Source organism: Xenopus tropicalis, chromosome 4 (assembly GCF_000004195.4).
Source record: "Xenopus tropicalis strain Nigerian chromosome 4, UCB_Xtro_10.0, whole genome shotgun sequence".
NCBI classification, from domain to species: domain Eukaryota; kingdom Metazoa; phylum Chordata; class Amphibia; order Anura; family Pipidae; genus Xenopus; species Xenopus tropicalis.
Genome location: NC_030680.2, coordinates 75,938,824 through 75,959,838, shown reverse-complemented (window position 1 = coordinate 75,959,838; position 21,015 = coordinate 75,938,824). Strand labels below are relative to the sequence as shown.

Below are 21,015 nucleotides of genomic sequence, written 5' to 3'. Positions count from 1 at the left end.
ACACTGACACTAGAACATATATTACAATAAAATGAATGCAGCTAATGAAAAGTAACCCTCTGTATCCTGTGATGCATATATATATACAAAGCAGTACGGCTGTCAAAGTAAATATCACCTACTTGTATCCAAATAGGTCTGCACATCACAGGTGACTGTTCCAGACCTCCAGGATCCATCAAATTCATTTAAAAGCCTCATGTCAGAAATCCTTAGCTCTCGCTCTCAAAAGGATTTTAATTTTAAAAGTGGATTGGGAGAGCAGGCAGCAGATTACAGACAAATCCTCTATCTTGTTAGTCAGCTTGAATGTGTAATATGATCCTTTTAGCACCTATGGCTGGAGGAGAGTTCTTTTCCATGGACGCTGAGTATGGGGACTTGAAACGATGCTGTTGCTAGGAGAAGCTGCATCGTAGCTAGGAGAGGGGAGGGTTGCTAAGAGCTAGCAGGCAGTTTCTAGGGGCCTCAGCGTCACCATAGAGTTTTTCGTGTACAGCACTGGATTTTAGTATGCAAAGACTATCCTCTCTTCCTAGTGATGATGTAGCCTAAATGAAAAAAAAAAACCCCAGAAACTTACTGTGACACCTTGATTTCCTCTTCACTTTCGCTTTGATAATATGATACCTGGAGCCTGGAAATAAAAAGAAAAGGAAAGACATTTTAAGTAGCAGTTGGTTATACAAACAGTTACATTCTAACTCTTCAGTCTTTCTTATTGCCTGTGATATATTTCCGGGAGGCAGCCTTAAAAAGTGCCCAAGAGGATTAACCAGTTAACAGCTAATTTTGTTAATGTAAATAACCTTTTGTTCACTTAGCTTTCAAACTGCAAAAAAATGTAATATATATATATATATATATATATATATATATATATATATATATATAGTATATAGCTAATAAATAATAATAAATAAATTAGTTCGGCATGTATTATTTCTTTACTGCTGTTTTCATGTATATGTGCAAACAGGGCTGTTTCTTTCTTCATCCTCCCTATTTTTCATTTTATTAAATTCCTAGATAAAATTATTGGCCTAAGCCTTGCTAATTTTGCTTGGTTCAGGCTCAGCATAAAGGAAAGTGTATACATGCATATATAATCTAAAAACAGATGGCAGGAAAAAATCCACCCTTGCTCTAAATTTGTGTAGAAAGACTGATACGTACTCAGTCTCGTCTTCATCTTCTTCTGTGATCCAGGAGAGGCGCCTGAGGGACGTAAGACGCTGAATTAGGGATAATAGCTCAGAGCATGAAGCATCAGATCACTTCATAATGCAGCATTTTCTTACTCAAAATGGCCTGGTTGTCATATATTAGGCATAACTATAGTAAACACTCCAAACAAATAATCCTTCTAATGACTTTGAAGGGCAAGTACTATGAATAAAATTTATGTCTATGAAAAGGCAAATATATTTTATGATATGACACAAGTTGCTTGCAACTAGTGGCATCATCACTCTCCTGGTAAAGTCTTTTCAGAAACTACATAAATATACTGTATTTCCTTCATTCTTATGCACTGAAGAACAAACACCTGTTGCAAATGTCTAATTCTTTACTACATAAATCCAGGGCTTTCATTTCTTAGCTAAAATACAATGATAATTTTGCTAAATTAAGTTAATATAAATATCTTAATAGACCAGTAAATTGTTATTTAAAGGGAGTGAACACATTTACACCCAGCACCTTTGGGCAAACAAGAGTATGAAGTGCTCTGTTGACCAATGTAGGACTGGCCAGACCGGGGATGACTTTGACGTAGTTGGCCAGCTTGAATACTGTATATTGAAATACATGGAAAAAGGGGAGGGCATTTCCTAAAAGTCCTATATACTGTATATTTATAATGGGTAAATGCAGTGACCCTCTTGTTTCTGTCTTTATCACAATTAGTCAATAATTTTCTTCATACAGTAGCTGTACGGCCATTTGAAAGCATGCCTTAACATTGTAATTACCCATAGTTCCTCACTGAGTCCTTTTCAGTACCAAGCCATGAGAAAGAATAATATACAAGTGATTTACTTACTCATTTTCAGATTCCAACACTTCCTTCTCTACCCTGGAGGGGGGATAAACACAGTGTAGTTCACATTTTATAATGCATGGTCTTAGGATATCTAAATTATATTTTTACCGCTAACTAGTATGACAGATTCCCAACATTTTCAAATAAATAAAACATCACAATTATTTAGACTCATAAGAGTATAATTTTAGTTTTGCATTGCTGAGGGCCTTATAAATGGATCAGATAATCAATACAAACATGTACATCCAAGACATTAACAGAATCTGCCATTACCACATCACTAGGAAGGGCATTCCACAACCTCACTGCCCTCATCGTGAAAAACCACCTACGCTGCTTCAAATGATAGTTCCGTTCCTCTAATCTAAACAGGTGGGCTCTGTGCGCTTAATGTTTTTATGGGACAAAAACACCCCCTATCTGCCTATAATCCCCTCTGATATACTTGTATACAAGTACAGGAAGTGAAAGACTCACAAAATACTGTTTGTGGTAACCAATAAGCTTTAGACATACTTTGTACGATTTCATAAACTAAAGATACCCTTGTTTGGCAAGGATGCCAAATTAGTGGATTTTTCTTGATGCGCCCACCTTGGGGTGGGTGGTATCAGATCACACTGACATGGTAAAACGCACTGATGCACTCCTCACCCAAATGGAATTTTTAAACCTGCCTGATTGTCATCTGTACCATTTTTAGCCAAATATCGGTTGGGTAGGCCCATCTGAGGGCCCCATACACAGACAGTTAAGCTGCCAACTCGGAGCTTCAGCTTTTATTGGCCCGTGTATGGCCACCTTCACTGTGGCATTTTATTCTTTTAATTGCTCAGAGAAAAAGATATTTGAAGAGACATGGTTTAAACTCATACAATAAACAATAAAAAGGCTTTATCTGGCTGTATCTGTCATTTGAAGGAATTATATTCCTTGAAACATATCTATCAATATTCTCATGTGCATTTGGTATTCTAAATGTTAAGCTAGCCATACACGGGCAGATCCGCTGACTTGGCGATGTCGCCAAGCAAGCGGAACTTCACCCGATATCCCCACCTACGGGCGGGCGATATCGGGGAGGCATGTAGGCGAATTCGATCATTTGGTCCTGGGGCCAAATGATCGAATTCTACACACGGCAATGGGGCAGTCGGTTCGGGGACCGCATCAACGAGCCAATGCGGTCCCCAATCGGACTGGATTTTCTAACCTGCCCAATTGATATCTGCCCAATTTCAGGCCAGATATCGGTCGACCAGGCCCCTCGGTTCGGCCCCTACAAGGGCGGATAAGCTGCCGAATCGGTCCAAGGGACCGATATCGGCAGCTACTATCAGCCCGTGTATGGGGACCTTTACTTTCTAGTTATGGAAAGCCAGCCATATAGAGGAGCAAGGGATTCATAAAGGATGTCAGTTATACTGATACACTGTTATCAACATTATAAATAAAAAGTACTCTCACCCTTTTTCTTCTTTTTGGTCATCGGATTTTAGGAGGGTGGTTAGAGCAGAGTCACATGTTAGGTCTCCATATTGCATCACTTCATGGGAACATTCTGTTTCTATGTGTGACGCTTCCTCCACTGGGACAAGATCTTTGTCTTCTAATTCTTTCTTGACTGCAAATAAACAATAAATACACAGACGTATGAGTAAAGCATACATATTTAACCCTTTTTCTGCCAGGGCCCTCTATGATGCAGCCAGGTCTGGATTAAAAGGCCAAAAATGTCAATGCCCAGGGTGATAAGTTGTTAGGGATGACCCGCTGCCCAAATATCTTGGTGACTTACAGGTGTAACTTTTGCTGCCCAGCAGTTCCACTGCAACACAATCTCTCCAGCACCAGCATCTTAGTAGTTCACCTTCAAATTAACTTTTAGTATGGTGCAGACAGGGATATTCTGAGACACTGCATTTGGAATTCATTTTTTTATGTTTTGAATTATTTAGCTTTTTGCTCAGCAGCTCTTCAGTGTGGAATTTTAGCAGCAATCTGTTTGCTAGGATAACTTGGATCCTAGCAACCAGACAGCTACTGAAATTCCAAACTGGAGAGCTGCTGAACAAAAAGCTAAATCATTTAAAATTAAAAGACGGAAGCTTAATTCCAAAGTAGGGTAGTTTGAACGAGAGATTGGAGGATGAAGAGGTCTGAATAGAAATATATGTAACAAAAAGTAACAATATAATTTTAGCCTTGTAGAGTAAAAGATTTTTGGCTGTCAGGTCAATTTAAAAACTAATAAATAATAAAATAAATAATAAAAACAACTGAAACACTTTTTTAGAATAGGCAATTTGATAATGTTAACTTAAATGTGAATGATACCGTTAACAATGTTTTAGGGGCAGCAGAGCACTTGGACCTAGAGGGGCAAAAAGGGTGCATTTGGCCCTGAATGGACCATAAATTAAAGTTCAATTCAAAAGCATAGTATCTACAGCCTTTGCATGATTGGACTTTTATGCTGGCACTATATATTCAAAGGCACTTTGAACTAAAAGGGTTAAGGAACACCAAAATAATATAGTTTGTAACACACAAAAATGTACTTGCAAAAGAAACTGTCATGTACTGCTTAAGTCTTCTCCCATAACCCTCCTTCTCCTTCCACTCACCAAGTAGTAGTCCAGTGGCACATTATGGTTGCCTTTTAACAGGTATTGAGACCCTAGAGGTCCAAGATCTTATCTGAAATCTATAGTTCACATCACTGCAAGATTTTATGGCTCCTACTAGGCCCAGATCACTTATTTTTTAGAAGGTTATTTGGTTCTCTTTCCACTAGAACTTGGTACGTATGGGATCTGTTATCCGGAAACCCGTTATCCAGAAACCTCCAAACTGTATTCAAATCTACAGATTGTAGATCAAAATACCATTTAGTAGTGTATAATTGGAAAAAATGTATAGAGCATATTTATCATCTACTGTATGTATACAATTTGTGTGGGTTATGTAGTATTGCTGGCACAGTTGTTCTAGTTCATTTTAGCTTTTATTGGATTTAAAGAATAAAAACAGTGATTGAAAACTGAATATTGAATAAATATATTCATATCATAATATATTATATGAATTACTTTTAGCCACACCCCCAAATACCATGACCATAAGAATCAAAAACCATAAAAAATTCAGACATGCCAGTAAGATCACTGCAGAAATGGCCAAGGATGACTCCATTAACCCAAGACATGCCAGTAAGAGCACTGTGGATAGCTTGATATATAAATAATGACAGTAACTCATGCATCATACAAAATAGGTAAGGTAATACTTTAACCTGTCCATTTCTGCAATGATCTTACTGGCATGTCTGGGGTTTGGCATTTCCAGAAAAATCTCTATAAACAAGGGACAAGGCTGACAGCAAATATTGGATGGCCATGATCTTTGGGCCCTTAGGCGCTGCATAAAAAGTAGACATGATTCTGTAGTGGAAATCTCTGCATGGGCTCAGGAATACCTCCAAAAACAGTTCATCACTGCATCCACAAATACAAGTTAAAACTTTACCATGTAAAGAAGAAAGAAGATATAAACATGATCCAAAAACACTGCTGCCTTCCCTGGGCCCAGGGTGGACTGAGGTAAGTTGTGAAGATTTACTGAGGTGAAGTGTCCTTTGATATGGCTGATCAAAATTTTAAATTCTGTTTGAAAATCATGGATGCTGCATCTTCTGGGCTAAAGAGTAGAAGGTCCATCCTGGTTGTTAAAAGCGCACAGTTCAAAATCCAGCTTCTGCGATTGTGTGGGGGTGCATTAGTTCACATGGCATGGGAAGGCACCATTAATGCTGAACAATATCTACAGGTTTTGAAGCAACATCCAGACAACATCATTTTCAGAAAAGGCCTTGATAATTTCAGCAAGACAATGCCAAACTGCATTCAGCACATATTATAACAGCATGGCTCCTGAGCAAAAGGGTCCAGGTACTATGTTGGCCTGCCTGCAATCCAGACCTGCCACCTACTAAAACACTGGCTTTCAAGCTGAGCTCCCCACCCACTGCTCCAGGTCCCCTGAGATGGGGCAGCCCCACACTTTGTGCATTACTGATATAAAGGGTTATCGGGATCATACATTTCCCTTACAACCCTTCCCCACAATGGAATGTCTCAAGGTGGTTGCTTCTAGCCATCCTCTCCTCCACTATTTGTGACATAGGGGCATATTTATTATGCTGTGTAAAAAACGGCGAGAAAATTCGCCACACATCGCCAGGCTTCACCGTGTAAAAATGGCGTAAAAATGGTGTAAAATCGGCGTAATTATTTTAGGCGTTTTTTCTTCCACCGGAACTTATGGAAAATAACGGCGTAACAGCCAGCGTAATATCCGGCGTTCAGATGGCGATCTTTTCCATTTATTTTACGCAGCTTTTTACTCCGTTTTTTCGGCGAATTAGTTTTACACAGCATAATAAATATGCCCCTAACTGTATTGTAGATGGCTATCCTTGAGATCAGCTTAAATAAAGGCACACTGTGTATCTCAGCCTGAAAACAAAGATTAATATTGCATAATGGGGGATTGTTTTTTTTAGCTGGAATAGTTGTTGGCATGTTTTATGCTTTAAAGAGGGGATCAGTTTCTTGGTCCTTGTGTGATTACTATTTCCTTTCTACAAAAAATAACCCAGAAATCATATAATTCTTTGTGGCTGTGAATCCAGATATAGCACTCAGGAAGTAAGTACACTGAACGTCTCTCCTGTCAGTAGCCAGGCATGGATAGAATATTAGTATTAGAATTGAAAGTTGAATACTGATTACTTGAGAGGCAGGGACAGAATCACTCACTTTCTGTTTCATTTGAGGTCCCTGTATAGAGTAACAAAGTCTTACCTACACTACTTTTATTCACTTATATAATTGGGTGATTAAGGGGAATTTGAATGTGATTAATAAAAGTAAAATCCTATTTATCCGATGATCCTTCGGTCTATCTGGCTTTATGGCAATGGTGCAGGACGTTAAGGCATTCGCATGATCTGTGATCTCAATAGTTTTCTAAGTTTATAAGTTACTCTTTCTGCACAGTGCCTTTTAAGGGGACATGGGTTTTTGGTGTGGTTGGTGTCATTGATTTTAATCATTGCAACATACTCTGCTTTATTAATCTTTGGCTGGTGTGCAACCTTGTATAATCCTTGTAACGCCCTCTTCATTTCTGTAAAATTACCATTTGCTTAAGATGGTAAGAGAAGTGGATGGTTGGGGATAATGCCATTAAGGCTATATACAAAGAACCAGAATCACAACAATAATGCTTATATCACAATGAATTTGATAGATTCAACTACTTTGCCAGGAATCAGACATCAGAATGAGTTTTTCAGAGATCCCCCATAACAATGGGCCATTGAGAAAGAAAAGGGGATTATCAATTGATGAGACATCTAGCACTGCAGACAAAACCCACTCTAGCAAAAAAAAAAAAAAAAAAATGGCAACCATTTATTATATATTATCTCAGTTTATAGACCAGCATGATTAGGGACAGTTAGAGGGCTTGAATCATGTTTAATACCATATGAACCTAAATATTACTGGATAAACAGTATAATAAATATTATTTTTTTACAAAAAATATATAAAGTAAAATGAGATCTTCAGTGCAAATATCTGCTAAACTAATTCTGTAAAATACTGTACACTAGCATTTTATTTATTTTTTTTTAATATTGAGAATAGCAGGTGAAAGCCCCTTTTATAATTCTTTAAATCCTCTGTAACATAGAAAAGGAATTGCATACAATGTCTTTAGTCTTGTAAGAGCCCCTGCCAGTGCTGAGTGTTTTCAGGTTTGTTTTAATCATCCTTTAGTAGCATTGCTAATGCATTATAATATCCCCAGATTGCAGAACAGATTTCACAACATTTCAGGAGTCTATAATGTGGTATTTTTCATCTGTTTTTTTGCCACTGCAATGTATTCTAATGTTTGTTGTATTCATGTTGATATCACCATTTTTTGTGAGGGTAAAGCATCAAAAGATCACCGTAGACTCCACATTATCTTCTTAATCAGTTATACAGAACTTTATTGGGCTGGTTCTCCAAGTTCTCTAACCCTGTTTTGAGATTTTGTCAGATAGGCATTGTCTTCATTCACAGGAATTTGTTTCATGGTTATCATGCTTGAAGCTCATTTAATATTTAAAAATATGGAGGATGGGTTTGGCATGTATGCTTCAGTTCCTTCCTTTTCAAACTAGGGTCCAGTGTTTGCCATTACTGTATTTACAAGATATACTTACAGCTTCCAAGCCAGTGAGAACAAGTACGCATAGATATGATAACAGCCAGCATAGATCCAGCTTGCTTCAGGGTAATATCCCTCTCATAGATATCTTAAACTTGGTCACACTCCATTAATTTATAAGGGATCATTTTAGCAAGAATGAAGGCGAGTATTAAATAAGTCGAAATGCTAGAAGCTTGTTATTCTGTTATTGAATTAACAAATAAAACCATTATAATTTGAAAATATAATACATGAAAGACCAACGTTTCATTTTTCATCCTTATGCTATTCACTGGATAGCTTCTGCCCCTTTCAGGGCTGCATTAAGCTAATAATTGAATCCCTGTGTTACTTTTCCTGTTTATTACATGTATCTGGAGGATCCATGGCAGAGAGGATCTATCATGGACAATAGGTAACTCTGCTGGAGTGACTCTAGAGACTAAACACTTAGGAAAAGCAGAGACACAGATACTGCAGTAAATATGTACTGTAAACATTTAGCACAATTGTATGGATTTTGTAGGTGGTCAGATTTTTGAGACTCTCTAGATCTAGGATCAAGGTTTTTTTTTAAATTTGTTGAAGCTTATGGTTCAACATTGTCCTTTAAGGGGGTTGGCAAAACCTTTTGTTAATTATCAACCTCTAATACTTCACTTGGATTTTTTTGTTAGATTGTAGATTCGTAATTGAAAGTTATCAGGCCAAAGTTGCATTATACACTTTTAATTCTTTTTTATACTTAATATTTTTAGACATTTAGGAGAACTAAAGGTTAACTAAAGATGTAGGCTAGAAATGTTGCACATGTATATGTTTTTGGCTTCTATGCCAGCCCAAGGCAACCACAGCCCTTTAGCAGGGAAGATCTATGCCTCCAAAGATGTCCCAGTAGCTCCCCATCTTCTTTTCTGCTCATTCCCTGCACATGCTCTGTGCTGCTGCCACCCGACTATACTGTATATGTACAATATACTGTGTATATAGAATATAAATGTCACAATATAAGGCTTATTAGTAATTTATACAGATATTTACTAAGCTCAGAAACCAGTGCAATTAGCATCAGAATGGAATAATCAGCCCTGTAGCATCAGCTTAAATGAGAGTTGAAATTTTACAGCATTTTAGAGCAACTACAAGCATCTTATGACATGGCTTTTGAATGATTATAGGAGTTACAGTGTAAGAACAGCTTAAGCACCATTGTCTAAAGCTTTCCAGTGCAATTTCAAATGCATTGTGTGACCCTTATTTGGAAAACATTGTCTTCATATACAAGCGTAACCCTGTCTGATCCATAAACATCAAAGTGATCACTGAAGCAAACTGATGATGTAGCACACACACCCGTGTTCATCTGGACAGACTCCAGCACTAATAGTTATTTTCCTCCTTGTGCACCACCTCTTATGTTCAAAAGAGCATATGACAGCTCTTAAATGGGAACTCCCTCCAAACAGAACTTAAGTTTTTTGAATAACAAAAATAATTTTAAGCAACTTTGCAATATACATCGATTAAAAATATGCAGCCTTTTGGTTTGGAATCCTCTTTAATTTGCTGTGCTGGTAAACTCTGGATGTGCAAAGGTTACACCTAACAGGGGCAGGTACAAAGCAGCAGAAATGAGGTGCTTTTTGGGCAATGACATGGTGCTTTATACCAGTTCTTTACACTTTGTACCCTGCTCTACTATAGTAAATAAGCCCTATATATGATTCATTGAGACAAGGCAGACAACTTTTATTCAGTTTTTCAGTCCCAGGGAGAAGCTTCACTTAATAATCACATTCACAGCCACCATCAGAGAGCAAGACTGAAACAATTAACATTTTGGGACATATTTATCAAAGAGTGAAAGTAGAGCTCAATACAGTCAATAAATTCCACCACTCTGTTTCACCCATTTTTACTAAAATGAACTTGTAATGTATCTAAGATATCATATAGAAAACAGCTTGGGTATATGCTCCATTGAACCAATGACTGCTTATTCACCAGCCTTCGCAATTAGATTGGCATTTTCCACATATGTATCTGGCTCTCAGTACGTTATATTGTATGTAATATATACCATATACAATAACATTTAAATCTTCCATAAGATTGTTTAAAATTTGGGATATTTGCAGATAGGTTATACACATTAATGGAGTCAGAGATGTGTACAACCCACAGGCAGTGCAATATACTAACCCCCTACTTGTATTGAGCCTGGAGAAGGTAGAATTGCAAGCCAACAGCCTCATTTTTTATAACTGGCTGAACAATCTATTGGTATTACAGATTATATTGAAATGTTGTTCTCTACACCATGCTAAATGTTCATGGACTAAGGGTGAACTGGACCCCCTGTCAGCAGCCATTATAGTGATCTTGTTTGGACTGATGCTTGAGTCATGTGCATTTTGTCTAATCTAAACTAACCAATAACAGAAATTCACTTACCCATGAACAGCTATTGAATTGAGTCAGCAGGTTATAGCAATGGTTTGCTGGTGCAAAACATTTGAATAACTTATTGGAAATGCATTTTCCCATGCAAGCAAGAAAAAGGACTGTTGCAAGCTGAAACCTTGTTTCTGGCAAAAAAAACCCCCTTTCCTGAGAGTAATAACTTATTTAGTATTAATACTGTACGCTTTATTACTCATGTTATCAGCTTGCTTAAGCTTGCTTAGGCAAACAATATGCAAAATAAATATGGACCTGTACAGAATCTCACTTGTTTTGCATTTGATAGTCTCTCTTCCACCTGACATGGAAGAAAAATACCAACATGAAACACAATTTGTTGCTTTGAAAAACTTTATTGAATATTATAAGGTTAGTTTTAGATTACATGGCGTAACTCTGCAAAATCAATAAAAGAGAATTTAAAAAAAATTAATATAAAAAAATCAGTGGGAATGATATCTTGCTTGTTCATAGGATAATGCATGAGCACAGATAGTTAGTTCATTTGTCAGACCAACATTGTACTGCCATGTTTTCATTCTTCCACACCAGCTATTTGCTCCGACTCTGCTTGTGTGTGAATGGACTCACCTTGATCAGAACTTATGGCTTCAGGAGTCAAGGCAACCTCTTTTTCATGATTTCTGTCATAATTTGAATCAATCTCAGGAATAATATTTTGGTCTTTCCTCAGCACTTCATTCATTACTTCCTCTTCAATTTGAATCTTTTGCTGTTCAAGGGAATCTCTTTTCTGTGAGTAATGGATTTGTATTTCCACTGAGGACTGAACTGTTCTCTCTTCATCTGTTTGATTAACATGTTCAGTGACTGACTGCTCTCCTGGTTTCGGAAATATTTCTTTTTCAATATTTTTCTCCTCTTCAGACTGAATATATTTCTTTTCTTCATTGCTTTTATCCTCTTCCTCGGTTTGGTTTTCTGTCTTCTCACTAAGGCACATTTTCTTCTCATTCTGCATTGCTCTTTCTAAATTCTGATTCACTTCTTCAAGTTGAGCCTCTTTCTTATCATTTTGGAACTCTTGATCCTGAGACTGTTGCTCAGTAAGCTGAGATTCTGATGCTTCATGTTTAGACTCTATAAAATTATGCTGGGGCACTTCATATATTTCCTGGCACTCATTCTTTTTATAAGGGGCGTCTTTATCGGGATACACTAGCTCTGCATGTTGAGAAATTACATTTTCATGCTCAGATTTTTTTTGTACTGGTGGACTGAACCTTTCATCAGTTTGGGTCTCTCTCTCCTCAGTTTGTATCTGATCCTCATCATAAGATAACTGTCTCTCTTCTGCAGTCTGACAAACTGGGTCTTCAGTTTGTGTATGACGCTCCTCAGTCTGAACATGTCTCTCCTCATCAAGTTGGGCATCAGTCTTCATGTCTATGCTTAGCTGTCTCTGTTCCTTTTCTATGGGTTGAATGTCAATGTCTATCTTTTTTATTTTTTCATCAAATCTGTCTCCTGAATCATTATGTTCAATGTTTTCCCTGCTCAGTATTGTATCCTTCATTAGTTGTCCATTTATTTTCTCCCTTGGGTCTGTTTCTTCTGCAGTTTTGTGCAAGTCTTCCTCGGCTGTAGGCATTTTGTCTATATCATATTGGGCTTCCTTTAACTCTTTTTCTGATTGAATTTCACAGAAGCTCTGTTTTTTAATGTCCTCTTGCTGATTTTGTTCATCCCAAAGAGCTTGCTGAATGTCTTCACACCCATAAAATTGAAAAGACATGTCTTCTGTTAACTGGCGTTGTAACTCCATTCTAGATTCAGTCTCCACTTCAGGCTGAGGATCTCTTTCATTCAAACATTGGGTCTTTTTAAGCTCTTGTGCTCTCTCCTTTGTATCTGCCATATCTGCAACCGTGTCTGGTTTATTTTGTTGTTCTTCAGATGGTTGTATTTGTGTTAGTTCTAGTGACTGGCTCTTAATAATCATTTGTTGTGTTTGTTTGATAATTATAGTTTCTTCCAGACTAAGTCTGTTATGTGCAACTTTTCCTTTAGCTTTATCTTGCCAGTGGCCATCTTCATTATCAGTTTTTACATCTCTTGCATTTTTGCTGCCAATTTTTGCCTCCTTCGTTTCATTTTCTTTATCCTGGTTTTCCCATCCTTCTACACATTGATCCTGCTTCTTGTTTAAACATTGGCCTATGTCAAGATGTCCGTTCTTCTCAGACTGTGTGTGTGTTTCTTTAGTTTGCTGGCATCCTTTTTCAGCAAGTTCCTGGTTTGTTCCTCTCATATATACCTTATCCTGTCCATTTTGTGTCACTTTTTCATTTACTTGTAATTTTCCTTCTGCTGCTTGTAACTCAGTATCCAGAGACGTCCCATCCTCTAAAAGCTTAACTGGACTTTCTCCAGTAACAGGATCAGTTTCATTATTTTCAGACATAATTAATAGTTCCATTTTTGCACCCTCTGCAATGCATGCCTGAACAGAATCTTTGTAAATCTGACTTTCTTCACTAAAGGTTTGGATCTTGTCTGTGGTTTTCAAATCATCTTCTCTACACTCTGGTTTGCTGGTACTTCTGCACATTTCTTCTAGGCCATTGGTTGGAGCTCTCCCTGAAAGGGAGCAGCAGGGCATGGGGTTACCATGTTGCTCAACTGCTTAGACAATAACAGATCTCAATAACAGATCTTCCTACAGAACCACACAATATTCTTGATGAAAACTACACACATAGAAAACAATACCCCCTACTTCAAAAAAGCAGTGGCACAAAAGCATGTTAGTATACCAGGAAATAGAATAAATACAATTATTTAATATTAATATTGCAATAGGATTTCCATTTGTTTTCAATTCAGTCTTTATAAGGCAATTATTTTTCACCTCTTTTATCACCTCTTTTATCACCTCTTTTATCCAAACCTTTTAAGACCTTATAAGTCTGTGGGCTGCTCGTGCAACTCTTATGCATTTCTGAAATTTAAAAGTCATAACCACAGTGTAATTAAAATACCTTTGCAAAACATAAGGGACACACATCTGCATAATGTGTGTAGTTTATGAAATAATTCTGTCTTTCCACTTTCTTTATTTGTGTGGCAATGGTGAAAGCTTGAATAAAAATTACAGTTTTTACGGATATTAAGAATTAATATTACAGATATTAAGTATTAATGCTCATTTGATTATATGTAGATCGATATATAGCTTTATATGTAGCTAATCTTGTCTATCAAATTCATTACTTCATTGTCTGAAAGAAATTTTATTCATTTGAAATACATACTAGCTAATCCTGTCCAGAACAGTTTGAGTTGCAGTAACTAAACTGTAAAGTAGGGTGAAAATCAATCAAAGAGAAGCTATACATTTATTAGACATATGTAGAAACGGGAACTCATTAGGGTCATTTACCAAAGACCAAGATGCCAGTGCTAGAGCACTAAGTGCCACAAACATACAAATTTAATTGACTTTAAAGGTGAATGAGATCCTTGTTTCTTGCCTTTTATTTATATAGCGCCAATATTTCTGCAGTGCTTTACAGAGATTATTCGCCATTCACATCATATAATTGAATGATATGCTGCACAAATAATTAACTTACAGAAAGTCTGTATTATATGCTTTAATGATAAGATCTCGCTACCAGGGCCCTCACCCTATTGTTTTTTTAATTCCCTTACTGGGTTTTAAATTATATAAATAATATTAACATGTTAGGGGGCATTCTGTATGATATTGAAAGCATGTTGAGAGTATTAGGTACAATACAATGCTGGACCATTATATTTATTATACATTTAGCTGCTGCATTCAGTGGGTTAATTAGCAGTGTATTTATTTATTGAAAGACAGGAATAGAACAATAGGAGAAGTATACCCTGTGAATGCTGGAGGCCTAGGAGTACCGTGGCTTCATTGCTGGTGTCTGACACTGCTGATATTTGCCAACTTTTAAGATTACTCAGATGCGCGCTCAGTTAGGGGCGGATTTATCAAAGTGTGAAATTAGAACTCACTACAAAAAAACACACCCATTTCAATTCATTCCTATAGGAATTTTAGAAGCATATTAATCAATGTGAATTTGATAAATACATTTCTAAAAATCTCATAGGAGTTTTTCTGTATTGAGCTCTAATTTCACACTTTGATAAATCTGCCTCTCAGTTTAAACCAGTAGTTTTTGTGACAATTTAGTAAAACATTGTAAATGCAAAATATTTAGGGGGAGACTACCTTCCTTATATGGACCAAGGTTTCTATTTTCTTCTTTTTTGAATGCCTTACCTTCTTCAGTATCTATTGGTGCTGGGGCTTGGGCTAAGCACTGTTCTTCTGTTTCATCTGCATGGCTATTCACAGTTTCTAAGTCTTCCACAAGCAGATTATCCTCAGGGCTGGTAGGCAGAATACAAACTGCACAGGAGAAAGAAAGCCTACATTTGTCTTAAATTGTCAAAAATATTGTAAACGACAGACATCTCAATATGTTCACCACAAAAAGATAATGTACACAACGCCACTAATGCAAGTACAATATAACAGCTAAGGCCACAGGTACAAAGACTAACTCTTACTCTGCTAAACGGGCACTATGATATACCTGTAAATAAACAGTAAAATTAGAAACACACACTAACCAATGTAATTAACCATCTTGTATTCATTTACTAATAAAATCCAATATTTTGTCCTCTTACCCATCAAAGATAAACACTTATAGCTTCTATGCTGTCATGTGCAGTATAATGTGACATTCAGAGCTGCTCTTGTAGTAATATGCAGCCATATGCTATAGTGTGTTCAAACACTACCAGTAAACATGTGTAACAGCAGCTAAAGAATATATACAGTATATATGTGATAAGGGGTCATTGTGGCTTTACCTGCGTTGCCTCACTTAGAATTAGCATTTTGAGTGTCCTGGCAACCTTGTTGGTTTCTCATAAAAATGAGCCATACGGTTCAGTCAAAAGCAGAGAACAGATGGGTTAGGGAGTGGTAGAAGATTGTTTTAACACTGGGTAATAAGCTGTGGATGGGAATGGATCTTCTGATACCACCAGTGTTGGAGAGAGGCACTGGCAGCCATCCAGGAACTATGGGGGCCCAGTTATCATTACCATTCTCTTTAATCTTTAATTCTAAGTCATACCACTATATCTTACCATTGTTCTCTGTAACCGAGCTTCTTTATCCCACATGTTTACTTTTGTTCCAAACAATCTTAACTTATACACTACTTCATCTCATACAGTAATTCCCTTGCTCTAAGCCAGGGATCCCCAAACTTCTTAGCTTATCAGCCCGACACCAATGTAAACAGTAAGCCACACAAGCATGAAAAAGTTTTTTGGAGATGCTGTGATTGGCTATTCGGTAGTCCCATGTGGACTGCTGGCCTACAGGAAGCTCTGCTTGGAGTAAAACTGTGGCTCTGTGCCTCCAAGCTAAAAATGGCCACCTTTTTTGAGGCCACTGGGAGCAACATCAAAGGGGGTGGTGAACAACCTATTATTCACAAGCCACTGGTTGGTGATCACTGGTCTAACCTATTCCCCATGTTCCCAATGTTCTGTTATTCCTATATTTTCTCTCCACTCCTACACACTGATCATTATCTCCTCCACTATTTCTTTCTTTGCCCTTTCCTCTTTGCTTTATCATTTAGTTCTATTTCCAATATTCTTTTTCCTGCTGCCAGTGTATGAGTGAAGGGCTGTATCAAGGTGAGGGGAATGTAAGCGCAGACACATGTTGCTTCCCCACTCACATTTAGAATGCTATTTTTCTTGCTTGGCAACACATGCAGCGTAGGTCAAAATGGCCTAGGTTTTAAATATAAGCTGACTGTTCTGTTAAATTTTCCAAATTGCAATTAAATAAAAATGATATGAAAATATAGTTTTTCGAGACCAGGACCTTACATTCTATTTATAGCTGTCAGTTATGTAACATCTTAAGCAGCACTAGTGAACACACAAACTAATCTTACAGTGCAAATCAAATTAAGTATACACATTGAAATATATGTAAATATTCTCCTTCACTGAATGTTATGATATCCTGTACTCAGGATAACTTTGAAGGTGAGCCACAAAAATAGCTTAAAGCCTCAGAACTGCCAGTTTATTACACAAAACAATGACAGACACATTGTTATACAGAGGATACACAACCTCTGCTCCCAGCATATTTACTGCAACACACACAATACATTTATACTTTATTTAATATTGTCACATCAAACAATTGCAGATATAAGTACTTGTACTTTTAAGCTGACTACATAGTAGAAGAATAATTATATTACTATTACAGATAACAAACATTTTTAAAGAGGCATTTAAACTGGAAAATCAGCTGTGTATATTGTAACATTTCCCTGGTAATGGTAAAAGGGGTCATTTTCTTACTGAACGTGCAATTTTGGACACAAACGCACGTTTTTCCCATAATTCCAGCATCATTGCACCCATGAGGGGGTAATAAACCTGATGCAATCAGTGGTGTAACTACTTTGTACCAGGCCCCCCAGCAAAAAAATCTTTAAAGGGAGTCTGGTGCAGAGTAGCAAAGTTAGCCGGCCCCCTGCCCTGATACTCCCTCCTGTTGCCCTGCTCCCATCCGCTCTCCTACCTCAGAACTGGTGTGGAGGGGGGATTTACATGTAAAATGGAGGAAGCAGACCCCGCAGTCCAGGCCCCCCTGTCCCCGGGGGCCTCGTTCCTCTAATGTCATCACTGGATGCAATGGTGGGTACAATTTTGTTGTAACAAAAATGTTGGCTTTGGACACAAGAACCTTTAATAAATGGAATTTTTAAACTGTAACATGACTGTGGCAAACTTGTGCACACACAGAGTGTCCTCAACTCCTACCACCACACTGGCCATTCTGCTGTACAGTATGCCTAAAGGGGTACTTCATATTAATAAACTTTTTCTTTTCAAAGTACACCATACGTGACTTTTTTCCGTTTTTTTTACATTTTTTCTAAAACCTGCTGAGAAAGCAGGAAGTCAGCTTATTAGTGTAAGTCAGGGAGCATGCTAGGTAGGAAACATATCAACCAATGGACCAAATTATATCACTTCAGAGGTACAGTGACCAGGCTTACAGAGCTGCCACATGAGCTGTCAACATGAAATGGGGAAATAAAAGTAAAAATTAAAAACCTAAAATAAATAAATAAATGAACAAAAATATTGCATACATACACGTGTGTCTTTTTCAACCACCTGCTATGTACCTATGTGGGCAATTCACTAACAAGCTGATTTATCACAAACTGAGGTATGGCTAGTTATTGTATATTATCTACCATAGGGCAGGTCAGTCATAAAGCTTGTACACACAATTTCTTTGTGATCAGAAGTGCATGGCCAAATTGTACTGATTCATTCTTTGGCATACAGGCATGAGCCAATGAGCATATGGCAAAAGGAGAAGGAGACAGGTGTATTCCCTGCCACTTGTGGTTGAGCCAATTATCTCCAACACACAGCAATGATAGGCATTGTCAGAATTAGGGGGTTATTTATAAGAATTACTATTTTTAAAGATGCAAATGTTACTTAATTTATTAAAGAATCTGAATTTTTAAAGATGCGATTGCATAAAACCATGAAACAAAAACTCAAATGGTTTTTCATTTTTAAATAAATATATTATTATGATAAATAACCCCCGTCCGGATTGACTTATTGTGATTTCTCTGGAACACTGCTTTCTGTGGTAAAACACAGAGCTATAATCAGGCAATTTGGTTGAAAATGGTAGAATGACGATATGTCTTCTTGAATATGTGACATGATAGACTTTACCTATGTGAGGAATATGTACACATGTTTCTAATGAAAGGAAATGCTTTGCAGAGGACAGGTTACACATAATATTAACAGGATACACAATACATTAGGTGAATCAACCATTTCAAGTGAAACATGACATTGTTCGGCTGAGTAATATATGTTATTACAGTGCTTGAGTGGAAACAAAATATTTACACAACTTTTCATCTCGATGGTCTATCAGGATATATTCTGCTCTTAATTTTTTTTCTTCATTGCAAATCTTGTTATGTTTTATAGAAATCACTACTTGTAACAGAAGCCCTGTGGTAACAATGCTAATCAAATCCCCTAAACCAGTGCTGTCCAACTGGCGGCCCGCGGGCCGCATGCGGCCCTCGACCCCCCTCTGTGTGGCCCCCCACCTGTCTGGCTGCTTTGATGGCTTAACTTTGTGTAAGCTTTAAATGGTGTCAGTACTGAGATTAACTGCCCCCCTGCATGGTTATCACCTCAGATTCAGGCTGTAATCCCTCTGTATTGTTTAAAAATGTAATCCCCTGTACTGTTCACACCTCAGGCTCAGGCTGTAATCACCCACATTGTTCCCCAGTTCACACCTCAGGCTCAGGCTGTAATCACCCACATTGTTCTCCTCTTCACACCTCAGAGATTGTATGTACTGCCTGGCCTGTGTATAGGCAGCATAGGGTAGGCAAAGTATGGCACATGGGCAGCATAGGGCAGGGAGGGTATGGCACATAGGCAGCATAGGGCAGGGAGCGTATGGCACACACAGGCAGCATAGGGCAGGCAGAGTGCTGCCTGTGTGTGCCATACTCTGTCTGCCCTATGCTGCCTGTGGGAGGTGAACCTGGCAGGGGTTTGTTCTGGGAGTTTGTTAGCAGTTGGAAATAGCCATCAAATAGTCCCTAAGGTGTGTAATTATGTGCTGGGGGTTGCTGTGCTATCCACAGGGGAGGAGGCATATGGATTTAAGGGTATGTCTTAATATGACATAATATAATTCTTTAACATATGAATGATGGTTGATATCCCTGCAGCGACCATTGTGATAAAATGGGTGTGGTTTGAAGTGGGTGTGGTTTAAAATGGGGGAGTGGCCAAAACTGGCTTCCATTATCGGCCCTCCACCATGTATGCAAGAGAAATTCCGGCCCTCGGCACCGCAGAAGTTGGACAGCACTGCCCTAAACTAATGAATTTCACAGTATTGCAACATTGTCGGGTTAAAAAGTTTGTAGGAAAAAAACATGGTGATTGTACTTGAAATTGCACTTTGCTCACTGTGTCTAGCTGCGTGAACTTGCCCTTATGTCTTTTATCATACATTCTGATTATAAACTAATATGAGTCCAGGGAAAAACAGAATTTACCCTACTCTCAGAAATGTGGGCAGTAGGCTTTGTGCTATGTATTCTGTTGTGGACAGAAAAGCATATTGTTTAGTCTTCATTTGAGGCATTGGCAGTTCTCACATTATACAGTCAGTACTGCAAGTATTCTCTACAACAGCTGTCACTTGTCTAGGCCTTATTGTCCTTAACTTGTCTCTATCCAAGCTGGGCAATAGGAAGGGTCTCCTGTGTCTTCTTTTCCATTTGTTTCAAGGGTATCTTTAAACCCCCCTCCCCTCTGAAACAAAGGAGAAAAGAAAACAATTAATAGAAACTCCACTGCTATGTGACCCCCTGTAAGAGAGGCAGACTGCTGTGCAAATGATGGGGTTGCCAAAGAAAGAGGCAGAGTTTGTGTTTAATGGAATATCACAGTTTCATTTGTCTGATATTGAAATTGCATTTATAATGCAATACAACCGCCTTTGTCTTTATTCTCCCAAGCTTGAAGCAATATGGTTGGGAAATTAATTTCAGTGAATTTCCTAAACATTCTACGTGTCTCACTTCATATAAATCCATTCAATCTCAGTCCATCTAAAAGGAATGAAAATCTCATTTGCTGACACCCCTTATCTTTGTGTAGGGGGGCACTGACAAGCCTCCACCTCTTGTGCCATCTAGTTCCTTGGACAATGGGCAAGATAATCAGATAAGTACAAACTGGCCATCCATTTGTCCAAGTAAATCTCAGCCCACATGCTTTTATTAAACTGACAACACTAGCCTTTAACCTTGGCCTAGATACACCTACTGTAATTGCAATAATATATACATAATATAATATACCCCCTAATGTGAATGATAAGGTACAAGAAAGTGCCCAAAGAACCCAAATCTGCTCCATCTACCATCACTCTAGATGTAGAAGGTTAGGGGTTAGATATAAAAGTCATGTAACCAACTTCTTAAGAGTGCTAATCATTTGCATGGTTAGGTTTCTGTCTCTCTCTTTTGAATAAAAAAAGCAAAATAATATAGTTACCCATAAAATTAGGACATGAACCTGCAGCCTCATGCTTTTATGCA

At 37.8% G+C, this 21,015-nt stretch overlaps 1 protein-coding gene across 1 annotated transcript in view; it reads right to left on the bottom strand.

Moving 5' to 3' along the window:
• Positions 1–21,015, bottom strand: part of cngb1 (cyclic nucleotide gated channel beta 1) — a 67,370-nt gene that overhangs the window by 29,623 nt on the left and 16,732 nt on the right. Inside the window, exons 17-22 of the mRNA XM_031901329.1 lie at positions 15,063–15,191; positions 11,372–13,381; positions 3,518–3,674; positions 2,048–2,080; positions 1,177–1,218; positions 584–637 (exon numbers count right to left, since the gene is read on the bottom strand). Of these exons, the coding sequence (XP_031757189.1) occupies positions 584–637; positions 1,177–1,218; positions 2,048–2,080; positions 3,518–3,674; positions 11,372–13,381; positions 15,063–15,191 (2,425 nt within the window). The remainder of the gene's footprint in view (positions 1–583; positions 638–1,176; positions 1,219–2,047; positions 2,081–3,517; positions 3,675–11,371; positions 13,382–15,062; positions 15,192–21,015) is intronic.